Source organism: Monodelphis domestica, chromosome 2 (genome assembly GCF_027887165.1).
Source record: "Monodelphis domestica isolate mMonDom1 chromosome 2, mMonDom1.pri, whole genome shotgun sequence".
In the NCBI taxonomy this organism is placed as follows: domain Eukaryota; kingdom Metazoa; phylum Chordata; class Mammalia; order Didelphimorphia; family Didelphidae; genus Monodelphis; species Monodelphis domestica.
In genome coordinates, this window is record NC_077228.1 from 229,602,856 (window position 1) to 229,620,322 (window position 17,467).

General features: G+C 35.4%; 1 protein-coding gene across 10 annotated transcripts in view; it reads left to right on the plus strand.

Moving 5' to 3' along the window:
- The window catches only part of CSNK1D (casein kinase 1 delta), an 82,847-nt gene that overhangs the window by 1,269 nt on the left and 64,111 nt on the right, over nucleotides 1-17,467 (plus strand). For all 10 annotated transcript variants that reach the window (XR_008916435.1, XR_008916434.1, XR_008916433.1 and 7 more), the window contains exon 2: nucleotides 8,791-8,901. Coding sequence is in view for 4 of the 10 variants with exons in the window: in XM_007482811.3 (XP_007482873.1) it covers nucleotides 8,791-8,901 (111 nt within the window). In the remaining 6 variants the exon portion in view is untranslated. The remainder of the gene's footprint in view (nucleotides 1-8,790; nucleotides 8,902-17,467) is intronic.

Below are 17,467 nucleotides of genomic sequence, written 5' to 3' on the forward strand. Positions count from 1 at the left end.
GAGTCCCAAATTTATATATCTATTTTTGTATTTATGTATTGGAAAGATCTTAACGTCTAGGGGAAGGGTTAATTCACACTGCATCAGCGAAACTTCAGCCCTTGGGAAGAGGGGGAGGCAACTAGGTTTTGTTAGAGGTGGAAGTTACATTAAGGAGACCAGACCCCTCGTTTTTAATAGCTTAAAAAACTGAGGCCCTGGAGAGAGTAATCTACCTGACCAAGGTCATACAGCTAGCTTGTTCATGATAGAGCTTGAACTAGAACTCAGTTCTCACTCCCAAACTAGTATCTCTTTCATATATACCAGATTATTTCCTTTGGCCTTGAAGTTAAGGGATAATAGCAGTAGTAGCTCTCAAAAGTTAGAACAGTTAGAAATATATTGCTTCCTGAAATTAATATGGTTAAGCCACTGAACAAAGAAATACATTTTTGTGTCAACAGTACAGTGAATTTGAGTTCAAATAACAATTCTGTTTTATCTTCTTTGTTTTTTAGATATGGTATTAAGAGTGGTATTTATTGTACTGGATGGCTCTATTTGCTATAAGGCAATTGCCAGTAACTAAATATCTGAGAGAACTGTCTTCTTAGTTACCTGGTATGGTGTAACACAGTGCACTAAATGAAATCTTTGCATTTCCAGTGGAAGATCTGAGAGACTAGTGATCAGATTACTGTAATTGTGTCTCTGCTTTTTAGAGAGGAAAGGGCAGGGCTTTTGCTACCTCTCTACTGTGTTGTCCAAAAATAAACAAAAGCCATGTCTCTTTCAGAAGACTCTACAGCCCCATCTTACAGCTCTCACTAGGATCCCCATGTGTTCCCTAATCCATGTGTTTTGTACTCATGGGGGGAAATGTCAAAACAACGCCAATGCAGTGGAGGTGGAGAACTACACTAGTCAAAAATCCGGAAATTCCACAGTTGCAGTTCCTACAGCAACCTTGTTACAGATATGTTCTTGCTTTGGTTCCTATTTTTCCTACTAAACATAAACATTACAATAGTAGTAGCCATGATTAGAGTCATAAGTGGAGAAAGTAGAAGGCCCAGGGTGCTGTATCGTTTCTCTGTGACCTTGGGTAAGTAACTGAAAAACCTTCCCTGGTCCCAATTTCCTCAACATAAATGGCTATGGATGGATAACTTTTGCCACCAGTTAATTTTTTTTCCTGACACTTGGATAACAAATTCTTTAGTAATATTAAGAATGATCACAAATGGATTTATCTAGTACTAAAAAGATTTTACCATAAGCTGAAAGGCTTATGGTATCAGTATCATTGTTTTTAGAAACTTTAATCAACAAATTCTCTCTCTCTCTCTCTCTCTCTCTCTCTCTCTCTCTCTCTCTCTCTCTCTCTCTCTCTCTCTCTCTCTCCCTCTCCCTCTCTCCCTCTCTCTCCCTCTCTCTCCCTCTCTCTCCCTCTCTCCCTCTCTCTCTCTCTCTCTCCCTCTCCCTTTCCCTCTCCCTCTCTCTCCCTCTCCCCTCCATGCAGTGCTAATCAGTATTACTGTTAGTTAACTGGTATGGTGTAACACAGTGCACCAAATGAAACCTTTGCATTACCCAGAAAGACTAAATAACTGGTGGCAAGTTGATATAGAATTAGTCCTGAGTAAAACCAGAGACTAATACCCCCAAAATTCTCTACTCTGGAAACCATCCTTTGACCATTTAAATTTGTAATTTGATCATTCCTCTGGAAACCTCCCTCTTGGATAAATGTTCTATTTTGTTTCGGCCTAAGTATGAATGGAATCGATATCATCAATACATAACACTTGGGTCTGACTTAAAGCAGAAAGTGTGGAACTTAAAATATATATAACTTTCTCCTTCAGTTTTTCTCTAAGGAATTCTATTTTTCACAAATACCTCCTTTCTGGAATGTCACTTGTTCTGGAGGAAATTGTGTATAAATTTAAAAAGTGAAGTGATTTCTGTATTGAGTAGTTCAGGATTTTGCTTAGCTATATGTGGAAAATTATTTTGAATTTCAGTAATAGCTGTACTTTTATACTCACTGTTACAGATAAAGCCTTTTTTTCCCCCCTCTACTTTTCTGGTTTTTTCCCTCCAACCCAGGAAAAAAGAATTGAGGATCTTACAAACATTAATAGCATTACAAAGTAATGTGAAGTAGTTTATAAGATGAAGAAAAACAGAAGATGGTATTTTTTGTTCCTGGTAAGCCTAGAGAATGACACCCCCTATCCACACTATCCCTCCTTATTTAGCCTCTGTTGATCTTTGAACAAAACTTTTGCATTACTTGAAGGTGGAGCAAGTTTTGTAATCATAAAGCTGCATTATAGTCGGGTGGTAGTATTTAAATATTTATATCTAAGTAGTCAGTCAGTGCATTCTCACTTTGGAAGCAGAACGTGCTGGATAAATGCAAGCTGTTTGGCGTATTTATAGAAAAATGGATTTTGGCAACTAATTTAACCTTGGCTTTTGGGTTCTAGTCCAGCAATAGACTAGCTATTAGCCACTGTAGCCCCTTTACCCAAAAGCAGGGTCTTTTCACAACCTTCTCTTGGGGTCAGAGGCCTGATTCATTATATTAGAGGTTCATTTTCCTGTGAGAACCTGGGTTCTAAGAATCTGTTTGGATTGGGATTTATAGTGCTTATAGACAAAACCTTATCCTTGTGGGACTTGATTTAATTTTAGCAGCAATTTTTGGTGTCATGTAAGTATGTGATAGTCTCTAGCCTTTTTCAATTTAAATGTTTAGATGTCCTTTTCCTTAATATAAACTTTAGATTAATGATGTGTGTATTATTCACAGCAGTTGCTTCCCTACTCCTATATTGCTTTCTTCCAGAAAACCCCATCCCCACAACAGAGTGAAAACTCATTTAAGCAATAATTTGAAGAAAACATGGGTGGAAGGATAAATCTACCATAATGCTACCCCCAAATGGATCTAATGAGAAGCAGTACAAACCTTGAGGAATTTTGAGACTTCAGTGCTGACATACATAGTCTGTGTGATCCCTAGGCTAGTTACTTCATACAATTTTCTAAAAATCATAATTTGCAGAACAAGTTGTTAATCTGCATTAATTAGTAGGACTTTCCCCTTGGTGAGTTCCTTACATAAAAATGAAACCATTATTGAAATTATTGGTTTGCATAAAAAAAAAACTCTTAACTTGAATATGAGTAACCTTAAGCATTATCTATTGTTCTGTATTAATAAATAAATACAAAAAATATTGAAGCACTTCTCTTTGGCAAGTATTAGTGATAGAAATAGAACTAACTGGAATGGTCCCTAAATTTCTGTTCCATTGCATTAGTACAGGTAATTGAGAAGAAAATGGATTATTATTATTATTATTATTACTATTGTTATCTAGCATTTTTAAGATTTTCAAAGCTCTTTACTAATATCATCTCATTTTATCCTCTCAGTCATCTGAGAGATGCTATTCTTATTTCTATTTTACAGATGATATAATTGAGGCAGACAGGTTAAATAACTTGTCCAGGGCTATACATCTGGTGTGCCTGAGGCTGAATTTGAACTCTTGTCTTCCTGACTCCTGGGTTTGTTGCTCTTACCTATTTCACCACTGTACTGGACTAGATCAGAGCATAGTTTAATAGTCACTGTGTTCATAATTAAGATAATTTATAACAATTACAGTAGTATAGAGAAGGCTATATTGCAAATTGCCTGGGACTACCTAAGAAGGGACTATTGCAGTTATACAGGTGTTATGTATGACAATTGTTTCTTTTGGGTTGGTGGTGGGTAGGTGGTTTCTGCTTCATGTCTCTTTCAGATGTTTGGTAGTTTTGTTGAAGGAAGAATCTGGCTTCTAGTTTGCTGAGCTTCATTCTCAGAACATGATAGTGGAACTACATGAACAAGTACAATCTTGCCTTATTGATGCAGCCAACTGTGCTGGTTCAGTCATATGAAAGGACTGCAAACTACTCATTCTCTGTCCTAATAATGAAGATGAGCCAAGAAATGTGATTGAGAGGACATTAATATGCTTCTCAGACCTATGATTTGCTTTTTCCCGTACCAAGACAATATGACATCCTGAATTTTGAAGAATGTATAGTTTTCAACAGTACCTCAAGGCATGCCAGAGGGTATTTAAATTACATTTATTAGCACCAACTCAGAAGTATCATATCAAAAAGTTGTCCTCCACTATTTTAACTACATTTACCCTAGTCAGAATTCCTAGGTCTTTTGTTAATCTGGGCTAAGGAGTGTTCCTGTTGTTTTCCTGCTGGACCTAAGAGGTCTGTCCTGATGGTTCAGGTCTAAAACCAGGGTCTATTTCATTATAAAACTTCATAAAAGTACAGGCTGGAAATACTTCATAGTTGTTATACATCTTGTGGAGTAGGATCAGGCCAAAATGTAACACAACCCTTTTGTCATGACTAAGTGGTATGGGCATGGTTTTATATGTCTGGTGCCCTGTCTTGAGGCTGAAACATTTGTGGCATTTTGGTCTAGTTGCTGGGGTAGTGCGTGTTAGAAAATTGAAGCAAGAAAAACTTTCACTTCATTGGAGGCTTATTTTTCATTTTTCCTTTAAAGAATAGTCCATATCTCCTCTGGTAAGATCCATCATCTATATCTATAGCAATTTAGTAATTGCCATTATACTTGAGAATTTGTCCAAGGATCTTCTTATCAGTATTTCTGCCAGCTGTTGGCATCTTGGTTAGTATGATGTGATGTCATCACAAAAATTAGTAGAACCTTTGGTAATGTCACTAGTTAAAAGTGCTGAGTTTTTTAGGGGCAGGGTATGATCTGGTATGGTCTTGTAACTTGATGTTAGAGTTAGTAGCTATGACCAACTGTTTCTTTTAATATATTAAATATATGTAAAGGATTTTTGTTAGTGAAGATATTTTTCTCCCAACATAGATTGTGAAACTATTGTCCCATCCCTTAGTAGGTAGTCTTCTTAAGTTATTGTCAGTGAAAAATTTATCACAGATCAACTGAAGAGGCTCTCCAAATTTATCTAGGCTGGTCCTCAAGCAGCAGAACCTAAAGTTTTTGACCATCCATACTTGAAACTGTTTTAGCTTGACAGGTAAGGTCTTGTCATAATTTATACTTTGCTAGCATAACCTTCTAGAATCCAAGGTCACATCAGTGCAATAAATGACAATGCACTAGAGTGGAATATTAGGGGAAGCTAGATAATCATCAAGCATAATTAAACATCTACTATTACCATCCACTGAGGATACTTTGAGACTTTGAGAGTTGACATTTGTTTTCCTCAGTACCTCAGTGTTTTTGTCAGATTTCCCTTTCAGCACAGTAATCAATCATTTTAGCTTTCTGGATTATTTCTTTTATGTTGGCCTTCTGGTAAATAATATCCTGTTTACATTGGAATTTAAAACAATGGTTTGAGAAAAAGCTGAAGTTATTTGTCATATAAACCTGTGTTCTACATATTGTCGACATACATAGCATTTTGGGAAAGACATGAATTGATGCAGAGTGAAATAAGCAGAACCAGAAGAACATTGTACATAGTAATAGCAATATTGTGAAGTGATCAACTGTAATAGACTTAGCTACTTTCAGCAATACAATGATCCAGGAGAATTGGGGGATTTATGACAAACAAAGCTATCTACTTCCAGAAAAAGAACTGTTGAAGTTGGATTATAGATTAAAGCCTATGATTTTTCACTTTAATTTATTCTGTTTTTATTTAGGGGGGTTGGTTTTATATAATAATTCTCTTACAAAAATGAACAATATTACAAAAACAATGGAAATATGTTTTGCATAATAATACATGTATAACTCAGCTGGAATTGTTTGCCAGTTCCAGGAGAGGGGAGGAAAGGGAAGGGAGGAAAAGAGAATTTGAATCATATAACTTCAAAAATCTTATGTGGAAATTTGTTATTATATGTAATTCATAAAAAATAAAATATTTATTAAAAAGTGTATATAAGGTTAGCTATTAAAAAAATAAAAAGGTGAGGGGAAACCATAAATAGCATTTGTTGGTCCTATATAAAAAATATATTTAATGTTCATATGTTAGTGAATTGGCCCTGTTTAGAACTTAGTTTTATTTTTAAAATGTCTAGCCCTGTTAGAATATTGTTAGAATTCTACTGTAGAAGGGATTTACTAACTACAAATGTGTTTATCTGACTTTTGAGACCCAAATAATTCATTGAACTATAGCTACTGAACTTGACATGCCTGTCCCATAGGAGATAAGCTACCCAGAGGGAATAAACAGCAGAGTACATACAGCACCTGCTCTTACATCTGTTTGGCAGATAGTTCTTGTCTTACTACATCCCTTTAGTCAGTCGTGAGAGCAGGATATCCTTCCCATCTATAGGTCAAGCATTATAGAACTGGCTCTCAAGCTGTGTGTTTGACTAGTTGGGCCTGGCTCTGTTTACTCTTCAATCATGTGGTTCCTGGGACTCTGCAAAACTGCTATTGCTAAAGATGACTGTCAAATGTTTCAGCAGAAATAGTCTTAAAGAATGTTGTTTTGTGTCCATCAAATGAGCATCTTCAGGAATAACATCTGGTCATTCTTCTGTACCACTGTCCTGTTGTGGAGTTCCTTCCAGCTACTTAGTGATGTACTGACAAGTTTGTCATAGATTTTATCTCTGCTTCTTAGAAAAGTTTAAAAGACTGGACATAATATCATACAGTTACTACTAGTACTAATATTCCTTAACTGAATCTGTTTTCAGCACAGTTTTGGGAGAAACATTGAGTCCATGTATTCTACCTATTTTTACTATTTTTTCATTTCAGTTGTGTCTAGGTATATTTTACAAATTGCTTTAGTATTTAATACACCATGGTGTTATGTTGTTGTTTTTTTATGAGAATGTTCAAAATGGTCAATGTTGAATGGTAAATTAATCTTTTGAGCAAGAAATAGTCATTAATAATGATAAAATTATTGTAATTCTTAAGAGGACAGTGATTCATTTTTCATAAGTGACCAATTGTCCTGTTTTGCTAGAAGTAAACGCAACAGTTCAGGCAGACTAAGCATGACTCAGATTCTTTTAAGTGTTTCTCTGACATGACTAAGTTATAAAACATGTGAATTGTCAGAGAGGTAGCTTTTTCTGCAAACCAAATTATTGTTAGCAGGCACCTTTCCTTCTAGAATTTCAAAATACTTTGAAAATAGAAAATAATAACATCCCCACTATATCCTTTTAAAACTGATAGAAGATAGCATATTTTCTCACAGGTTTTAAATGGAGAGGGAAATTGAGTCGAGGGGAGGGGTGTTTTGTTCAAAGCCATTTGAATAATGAGGCAGTCAATAGTAGGTATTCCAGTACTGTTCTCATTTCAGGGAGGGCTGTTTTGGCATTGACTATTCTGTGGTTTTTTTAGATTTAGTGACCTTTGAGGGAAAGAAATTGAGCGTTATGTTCTACTCCCTCTTCCATTCCTATTCGCTATTCTTTAAAGCTTGGTTGAGTGTAAAACTTTGGATTATGGACTAATTTACCCTTGTTTTGTGAGTAATTGTAAATTTGGGTGTTAGTACCTTGTGGTAGAGAAAATAAGAGAGATGTGGGCATTCTCTGTTTTAAAATGGAACAGATTTCAATTTTTAAATTCCCATACCTGATGATAGTCATATTGATTAATAATAATGCGACATTGACAAAAGTGGGCAAAAGATGGTGGTCATTGTTTTGACTCTTCATGATTCCATTTGGGGTTTTCTTGGCAAAGACATTAGAATAGTTTGCCATTTTCTTCTCCAGCTCATTTTTCAGATGAAAAAACTTGAGGTAAACAGGGTTAAGTGACCTTTCCAGGGTCACATAGTAAGTAAGGCTAGGTTTGAATTCATGAAAATGAGTCTTCCTGACTCCAGGCCCCATATTCTATCCCCTTGGGCTAGCTAGCTGCCCCCTCAGACAAAAGCTGCTTTTGCCTTATCTAAGAGAACAAAGGGGACTTTCTTTTATATACAGATTATATGCTAGGGATGGCTGTACTGACAGTTGGAATTTTTTTCCCATAAAAGTTCAAGGTTTATACTAGCTTTGAATCTTTTATTCTTGCCTAGTCTTCCTTGTGACCAGCAACACATGTTTTCAGAGTTCCTGGTAGAGGCAGGATGTTGTCTTTGTTTCCAAACAGACTTGTTTGGAAATTAACCTTGTTTGGAAATTAACCTTTGATTTCATTAGCATTATGATTAGACCTACACATTTTGACATTTGGTGTGTGCTGTTAGATTCCAGGGTGATCAATTTAAGTTATTTGAGTGGCAGTGAAAACCCTCACTACTAGAAAATTATGTTTTAAAAAGGGCAGCACTGGTAAATGAAGCATGTTACAAAGACCCAAACAGTCACAATTGCCATGTAACTACTAGATAGAATACCTTGGATGGTTGAATATAAGAGCCAACTAATTGAGGCTGGCTAAAGAATAGCCAAAAATGAAAGATAGCAGTTTTTTTTTTATCTTTTATGATAAAACCACTTGGCTTAGTGTCTCATAAATACTGATCTTGAATGGGATATATTGGGAAGGAGATTTTTTACTGTATGTTGAAAACTGTCTTTTAAGCCAGATCTGAAACAGTTATCATAAAAGTAGTAGTACTTAGAAAGTAGAAAAATAATAAAAAAGACTGTAATTAAAAAATTTTTTTTTAACTTTAGTTGACCAAAAATTAGCAAGAAATGCCCTCTCCTAGTGTGTTGAAGCCAGGCAACTAATATTTATAACTTTTTTTTTTTCATTAGGTACTGACATTGCTGCAGGAGAAGAAGTTGCCATCAAGCTCGAATGTGTCAAAACCAAACACCCTCAGCTCCATATTGAGAGCAAAATCTACAAAATGATGCAGGGAGGAGGTATGACCTAAGGAAAATTTAACTTATGTCAGGGCATTTTCCCATAGGCTCTAAAGTTAAACTTTGGAATGAGGGAGAAGAATGTCTCAAAATTACATTTTTTCCCTACTCTGTATTTTTGGGGAATGATCCCAAGATATAATGTAAAGAACATTGTTTTGATAGGCAACTGCCACTAAGAAGCTATGTGATTGACCTTGTAAAAATCATTTAATCTTTCATGAGTTTGTTTCCTTATTCTAAAATGAGAGGTTTGAGAGCTCTAACATTCTCTGAAATTGCCAAGTTGCTTCAGTTTCCTTTGCACCTGTATTATTGTGAAAAACTGGCACATCAGTTCATCAGAAGTATTTATTAAGTGCCTGCTGTATGCCAAACACTGGCTTCTAGAGCAAAAATAAAATAATCCTTGCCTTTAAGGAGCTTACATTTTGTTTGTCAAGATGATATAATAAAAAAGAAAAATTTGGAGCAAAAGAAGCAATAATTGAGGGCATCAGGAAAGACCTCATAGGAAGTAGCATTTGAGCAGAGTTTTGAAGGAAACAAAGGATGCTGAGAATGAGAAAGTGTATTGAACTACATTGCAGCCATCAGAGAAGGTAGGATGTTGAATCTAGTGGGCTAGTTTGGCTATACTGAAGAGTGTATAGAAGAGAGTAATATATATACCTGGAAGATAAGTTCAAGCCAAATCATTGATGAATTTAGTTGCCAAACAGGGTAGTTTATATTTTATTCCAGATATAATAAGGAGCTGCTGGAGTTTTTGTGCAATATAATGACATTTAGACCTCTGCTTTGGGAATATCACTTTGGTAGTGATTTGGAGAATGAATTTGGGGAATAGGTGAGACTTGAGTCAAGAAGGCCAATTAAGAGGCTATTGAACTAGTTGAAATGAAAGATAATGGGAGCCTAAATTAGAATAGTGGCATGTGAATGGAGAGAAGGAATTCCTCATTGGCATTTGCAATGAAAAGAAAATATGGGATGAGAAGGGAAAAGAGGGAGCTCTTAATTTTTTTGGCAAAAGTTTGAGGTAAGGTTTTCAGAGGGTCAGAATCTAGGCTGATAAGAAAAACTTGAGAAAAGAAAGTTTAGAATAGCCTCTTTTGGTAATGTGATAGACCATCTGTTAGGCAAGAATAAAAGCTTTGCTGTAAGGACCCAGTTGAAAGTAGATAACAAATTTGTAGAAAGCTCAGTCAATATGATTGCTTCCTCTAGTGACACTCAAGCAGGAGTATATGATTAGGAACTGAGGAAGTAGATAGTGAGTGCCTTGGATCTTGTCAAGGCATGTTCAGTATTAGGACAAAGGACAAGGGATAGGGGAGTAGAGGACAGCATAGAAGACCACAGAAAATGGCTTTAAAATCAGGAAGGGAGGAAAGTCAATCCAGGACAGGAGTGTTGCCCTAATAGAATACCAAAGGGTGGTGAGACTGGAGGTCACAGGCATAGTAAACTTGAACATTAGAAACTGAAAAGTGAACATTGTTTCTCTTAGGAGAAATCCTAAAAGAGTAACCACCATTCAAATGACTTTTGTACTTTTCATTGACCATCCAGGTTTTGGGGGTGGGGAGCCAGACATTCCCATAATTCACCAAAGGTGAGATTGGATTATTCTAAACCTATAATATAGTCTATATTATAATGTAACATAGTTTTCTAATCAAATGAGAAGTTAGGATTGATGTTTCATCTTTTTGATCTTAGAAATTTTGTCTTGTAAATCCTTGAGCATTTTCAGGTTTCTATTGAAGTTTATATTTTGAATCGTAGATTTGTGTGGAATATTTTAACATAAATTTTAATCTACTTACACTATCTTTTACATAAAATGTGATAGCTGTACAATAAAAATAACAAAATAATGCTCCTGTGCCATTTGATACCCCATGTCTCTTAGCATGATTTTTTTGCTTATAAACCTTTACCTTCAATTAATTCCAGTTCATCCCATTGATTTCTTTTTAGAGAATTTTCCTTACTCTTAACTTAAGTTTGTAGGTATATTCATTTCTTCTCCCCTGTAATTTTACCCAGCTGGTCCAAAGGCAAGGGATTAAGGAATGTGAGACCCAAATTCTCTCTAGTTAGTGGTAGTTTGATAGCTTTGAGTTTCTACCTGAATTCTGAGCACATTCCTTTGTCCTTTGCTGCGGATGGAGAATTCCTTCTGAGACCTGGAGCCTATCAGAATTGCTGGTGTTGTAGCATCAAGTAATTTGGAAAAACATTCTTCTTGACCTTGACATAGGAAAATATAACCGCCCAAGAGTGGGGAACTCAGTTCCAGCATCATCATTTGTATAACATCATCTGCTAGAATTGAGAACAAAAAGCTTCTGGCTCCAAGCTTGAGATAGATTAGTATTCTTTATTATGGAACAGCAATCAAAATGACCTGAACGCTTGGTGTGTTCAGATACAAAGAGAGGGAATGGGCAGGGAGCTCTTCTGATGCCTAGGAGATGCATAGAGAGCTAAGTGACTACTGTTCTAAACATGGGATTCTTAATCTTTTTTGTGCAATAAAATGTGTTTCATCATCTGGTAAAGCACCTCTCTAAAAAATGATTTTAAGTACATAAAATACTTAGGATTACAAAGAAAACCAATTATATTAAAATAGAGTTTTATGCACATACAAATTTTTTTAAGTTCTCATATCGCCTAACAATCTTATCTTTAGACTCCAGGCTAAGAACTTCTGTCCTAAGCAGTTATTTAGCCAAAAAAGACAAAGGATAACTTGACTTTGGGGAAGCTTTAGAATTCAATTGAATTTTCTCCTTCTCTCTCTCTCTCTCTCTCTCTCTCTCTCTCTCTCTCTGCTTCTCTTTCTTTTTTCTTTCTTCTTTTTTTTCTGGCTCTTCTTTTTTCTTGACCCAGAACCACTGATTTGTTCTTTTAGTTGATAACAAAAGCATTTGGGTCCACTATAAATTTGTTATTTGGTCTCAATTGGGCTCTCCTCTCAGCAGTACATTCCTTTTACTCATCTATAATTGATTCTCCATCCCACTCCCTAGAGTTTCTCCTAAACCTTTTCTTCTTAAGTTTCTTACACTATTCCTCCCTGCTTCTAGTTGAGCATCTTACGGAGACTCTTTTCTACCATTGGCTTCCCCTTCTCTTCAAAATCCTTTTACATCCTCAGTTTTCTTCTCCCTTACACTAGTCTCAGTTTTCTTCCTTATTCCAGTATCCAATTAAAAAAAGGTGGGTTTTCTTACCAAGGCCAATCCTACTACTTATATTCTTAATCTCATCTCTTCCAGTTTCAGCAGATTACACCCCACATCATCTTCTCTCTAATCATTAATCTCTCCCTTATCCACTGGGTCCATCTGTGCTTCCTGCAAATACTCCCATTTCTCTCACCCATCCTGAAAAGCTTCACTAGGGTCTAGAATCAATCCCCTCAGGCTGTCACCATTGTACTCATCTCTCCTTTCAAGACCAAACTTCTAGAAAAAGCTGTTTAGAAACATTGTCTCCACTTTCTTTCCAAAATTATAAGTACTCTCTTGCCATCCAGTGGCCTTTTCTTAGTCCTCCATCTCAGCCTCTCTGCAGCTTTTTTCCTCTGGATTTTCATGATACCGCTCTTACTTAGTTCTCCTTCAGCCTACTTAATTGCTTTACTTTTAGTCTCCTTTGCTGACTTATCCATTTCATGCCAGTAACTAAGAGTATATCCCAAAGCTCTGCCTGAGTGCCCTTTTATTTTTTCTGTAGTCTCTCATTTGGTGACCTCATTAACTCTCATAGACTTAATTATCATCTCTATACTTATGACTCCCAAGTGTATATATATATATATCTCCCTAACCTCTCTCCAGAACTTAAACTTCTAATTGTCTAGTAGATGTATCAAACTGGATGTTCCATAAGTACCTACATGTCCAAAACAGAATTCATTATCTTCTTTAACCTCTCCTCTTCCTAATTTCCCCACATTGGTCTTGGTACTGCCATCCTTCCAGTAACTCTGGTTTACAGTCTTACACATCATCCTTTATTCTTTACCCTACATGTCTTGTCAATTGCTAGATATTATCTCTACCTCCAAAATATCTCACATTTGATCCCTTTTTATTCATATAGACACTATCCTTAGTTTAAAGACCTTATTGTTTCTCACTCTTGATAGTTTTTCCTGCCTGGAGTCTCTTCCTTTCCATTCTGTTCTTGACATAACCACTAAAGTGATTTTTCTAAATTACAAGTCTGACCATGTCACTCCCATATTCCATAAATCCTAATGCTTCCTCATTGCCTTCATTTAACTTTTAAAGCTTTTGATATTGCTTTGCTTCAGCTTTTTGTTTCCATCCTCATTATACCTTAACACCACACATAACCCTTCCCAACACACATTTTCTCCAAAATAGGCAAACAGACCTGCTCTCTTGATACTCTATCGCCTCTCTCTTTGCCTGTCCTATATTGCTAGAATGCTTTACTTGACCTCCTCCTTTAAGAACTATTTTTTCTTAAACTTTTCTCAATAACTTCTACATTAAACTTTTCCTGAATTATACACCATAAAATTTACATTTTTCATTCTGTATATACTTTTATATGTATAGTCTCCCCTAATAGGATATAAGTTGCTTGAGGCAGAGCCTTTTATTTTTGTCTTTTTCTCTCCAGTAGCTAATTGAGTAGTGCTTAACAAATGTCTTACATAGTAGGAGCTTAATAAATACTTGTTGATTAAGAGCCCATTCAAGAGTAATACCTACTGCAACATCAAGGGTGACTTAAGTTATATTACCCATAAAGATAACATAATTTTTGAAAATTATTTTCTGACTTTTTGCAATTCAGATTCTCTACTTCCCCAACTCCCTTCCCCAGGATGGTAAATGGTCTGTTATAGATTATATCAGTGCTTTCATGCAATATATGTATTTTTTCATATTCCCCATTGCCATGACAGAAGATACACATCATACATAGAATAAAAAATAAGTCATGAAGGAAACAAATTGAAAGATGGCATGCTTTTCCATGAAAGAAGATGCACACTTTGATCTTCAATCTGATTCCAACAGTTCCTTCTTTGGCTTTAGATAGCATTTTTTATCTTTTGAGGTTATCTTGGGACCTTGTTTTGCTGATAATAGTTTAGTCCTTCCCAGCTGATCAGTATATATTTCTTCTGTCACTGTATTCACACTGCTCATTTCACTTTACAGTAGTTCATTTAAGTCTTACTAGGGTTTTTTAACTCACCATGTTTGTCACTACTTATGGTGCAATACAGAACCATGTAGCCATTCCCCAAGTGATGGACACCCCCTCAGTTTCCAGTTCTTTGCCACTACAAAGAGAGCTGCTAAAAAATAGTAAAAGTGGGTCCTTTTCCCCAAGTCACATGCATTTTTAATATTACTCTACATTCTTGTTGCAATGTTGAGCTAAAACTCTTGAGTAAAAAGCATATTGCATTGAACTTGGGCTTTTATTTACCATTATAAACTATTAGAATCTGCCCATCTTTGCTACCTAAGTAATCTAGTCTATTGTGGATCCAACTGATCCAGAAATATCACTGTTGAAATGCCTTGTGAAAGAGACAACTCTGGCTCTTAGTTTTTCTCTCTTTTCATGGGAGCTAGACCAAGGAACTTAGTTATGTAGTGTGGTCCCTTTGTCTAAGTATCCCAAATGTTGATTTCTGATCTCCTTTATATATATATATTACATATCTCCTAATATATATTATATATTCTGATCTCCTATATTTATATATATAAAAAATATATACACACATTTATATACCCAATCCCCTTCAGGTCTAACCTGAGGATAGGAGGAAACTCAAAGCTGAATATTCTGTGTGGTTAGAGATGTATATATACATTTTTTTTTTTATTCAAGACCTTACTCTAAGATTTCATTATGGTAATGGTAGGGGTCAGTGTTAATCTTGTTCCCATTAACACCATGGAATCTATTGTGGTATCCATATAGCAATATTAGAATTACCAAACTGAGTCAGAACAATGGTTCCTCTATCCAGCATTTAATTTCTGATAGGATTGCTAGGAGATGTATTACATAAGAACAGGGTAGTGTGACATCATCCCTTACTTTCCTGTAATGGCCTAAAATGTAAGTTCATGAAACAGCATAAGTAAATGAAAATGAAATATTGATGGAGTACCTAGGTGGTATGTGGGTTGGAGTCCTGGCCTGGAGTCAAGAAAGACTTGAGTTTAAATCTAGTCCCACATATTTCTGTTACTTACCTCATGGTGTTCTATATTTTAAAGCACTTATTATAGTGCCTAGAACATAGTAGGCACTCAGTAAATGCTTATTCCCTTCCCTAATGGAGGGCTCTTAAATAGATACTACTAACCAAGTTTTAAATAGAACTGTGGCATATTCCCAGATCCAAAGGCATGGAGGTTTATTTCTAAGCATCTTTTAAATTTCAGTTATCTCTAAAGAATGTTCAACTGTTCCTTTTAATCCAGGATGGTTTCAACCTGGAATCTGCTAGCTTATTTTTTAAAAAATATTTTGATTACTATTTTTCAATATAATTAGCTTCTATTGAAATTCTATAGGTTTTATGCATTATTTTGAGAAGGGGTCCACATATAAACTCTTGCCAGTTTTTATCTAAGGACCTCATAATCCAAAATACAAAAATACAAAGAAGATTTAGAATCTCCTTTAGTCTAGCATATTCTCTCAATAGAAAAAGTTAATTTTTCCACTGCTTCTTTCTTAGAAACTTCAGGTGACTTGTTTTTAAAGACAAAGGCATTCATTTAATTAAATCTCTGCTTTTTCTAAGGCAGTATTGCCTTAGATAAGGATCTAGACTGATTTTTGTACAAAGTAAAATGTTGTATAAGTTTTCTTATATCCAGCTTTATGACCCTGCCACCATCTAAACAAATTGTCTTTTACTTGGTCTCAATGACTTTAGTACTCTTTCTAGCATAGCTTATATTACTGCCAGGTAAATTTTTCTAGAAACCACTTTCATTATGTCATTCCTGTTTGAAAACCTACATATATTCACCATTGAATTATGTGAATCTTTTTTGCCTATATTCCTAGACTTTCTATAACTCAGCTCCATTCTTCCTGTTCACCCTTAACTCTTGTAACTCTTGTTTCTGATGGGTCTCCTCCCTACATTATTACTTTAACCTAGAATGAACTCCAATCACGAAAGTAAAAGTTTAGATTTTTCTTTCAACACTTTTTGGCTATGTTACCATGGGCAAAATTATATAGCCTCATCATTAAATAAGAATAATAATACTTTTGGTACCTAATTCAGAGTTGTTAATGGGCAGTGCAAGTGAGATATGAATGTATTTCTACAAACTTAAGCGTGCTATATATTATCATTATGATTATACAAACACTAAGTTTATTTAGTTACATAATGGTTATATAGCCATATAATGACTTTTGTGTTTTTTGATCCTTGTAGCCATTCTTCATGAAATAGGTAAGACATTATTATCCCTAGTTTTTCAGAAGGGGGAACACGGAGATTTTATGTCTTAACAAAGGCAACATAAGTATTCAGAGGAGTACCAGAGCCAGAATTACGTTTGGATTTTCAGTCTACAGCTGTACCTTGATACTGGCCCAGCTGAAGTTTTCCTCCTTTCAGGAAGCCTTTTTGTATTTTCTCTGTCTATGTTAATTTCTTATTTGAATTTTTTAAATACTTTTATTATCTATACCATGCACCCGAGAAATAAATCATATACTATCTTGTGTTTTTTTTTCCAGTTTTCTTGTCTTAGTTTTGTCTACTCGGCCATATTAGAAGCTCCATGAGGAAAGACCATGACTTTATACTACTTTGTATCCTCCATAGAACTTAGCATAGGACATGACATTAGCTGCTTCATAAATTAGAATTGAATTGTCTGTAAATGCTTCATAGATAGAGCCAATGTATAGATATTTATAGGAGACTGATTTGGGTTCTGTATAAGGAAAAACCTTCAAGCTGGCCAACAAAAAAATCTAGCAGTACTTCATTATGATTCTTTCATTCCTTCATTAGGAAATTCAACTTAGATGAATTCTAAGGCTCCTTTCCTATCTGATTCTATATTTTTATCTGCCCACAGGATATTTCCATTTTTATGCCCTATCATCACCTATCCACAATTAATCAAAAACTGAACAAAGCCTTTCCTATTCCCTTCTCGCTGGCTGACTTTTGTAACCACTTTCCTTCTCCCCCAGATTTGAAACCTTGATGTCATCTTTTGCTCTTCCCTTACTTTTATCTTTATTTTTCTTCCTTTAAATATCTATCATTTGGCCTGTCCTTTAAATTTACACTGATCACCATCCAATGCTAAGTCCTTGTCTCTTGAGATGTGTGGACTATTGAGAGACTTATCTCCAATTTTTTCTCTGCTTTTACCATGGCCAAATTAGTCATCTGATCTCATCCCTCCATAACATATGGTGGGTCTAACCTTTTCCTATTAAATCATACTACATCATTTCTACATTTTTCTATCTGGTTATTTAAATCCTTTTCTCTACT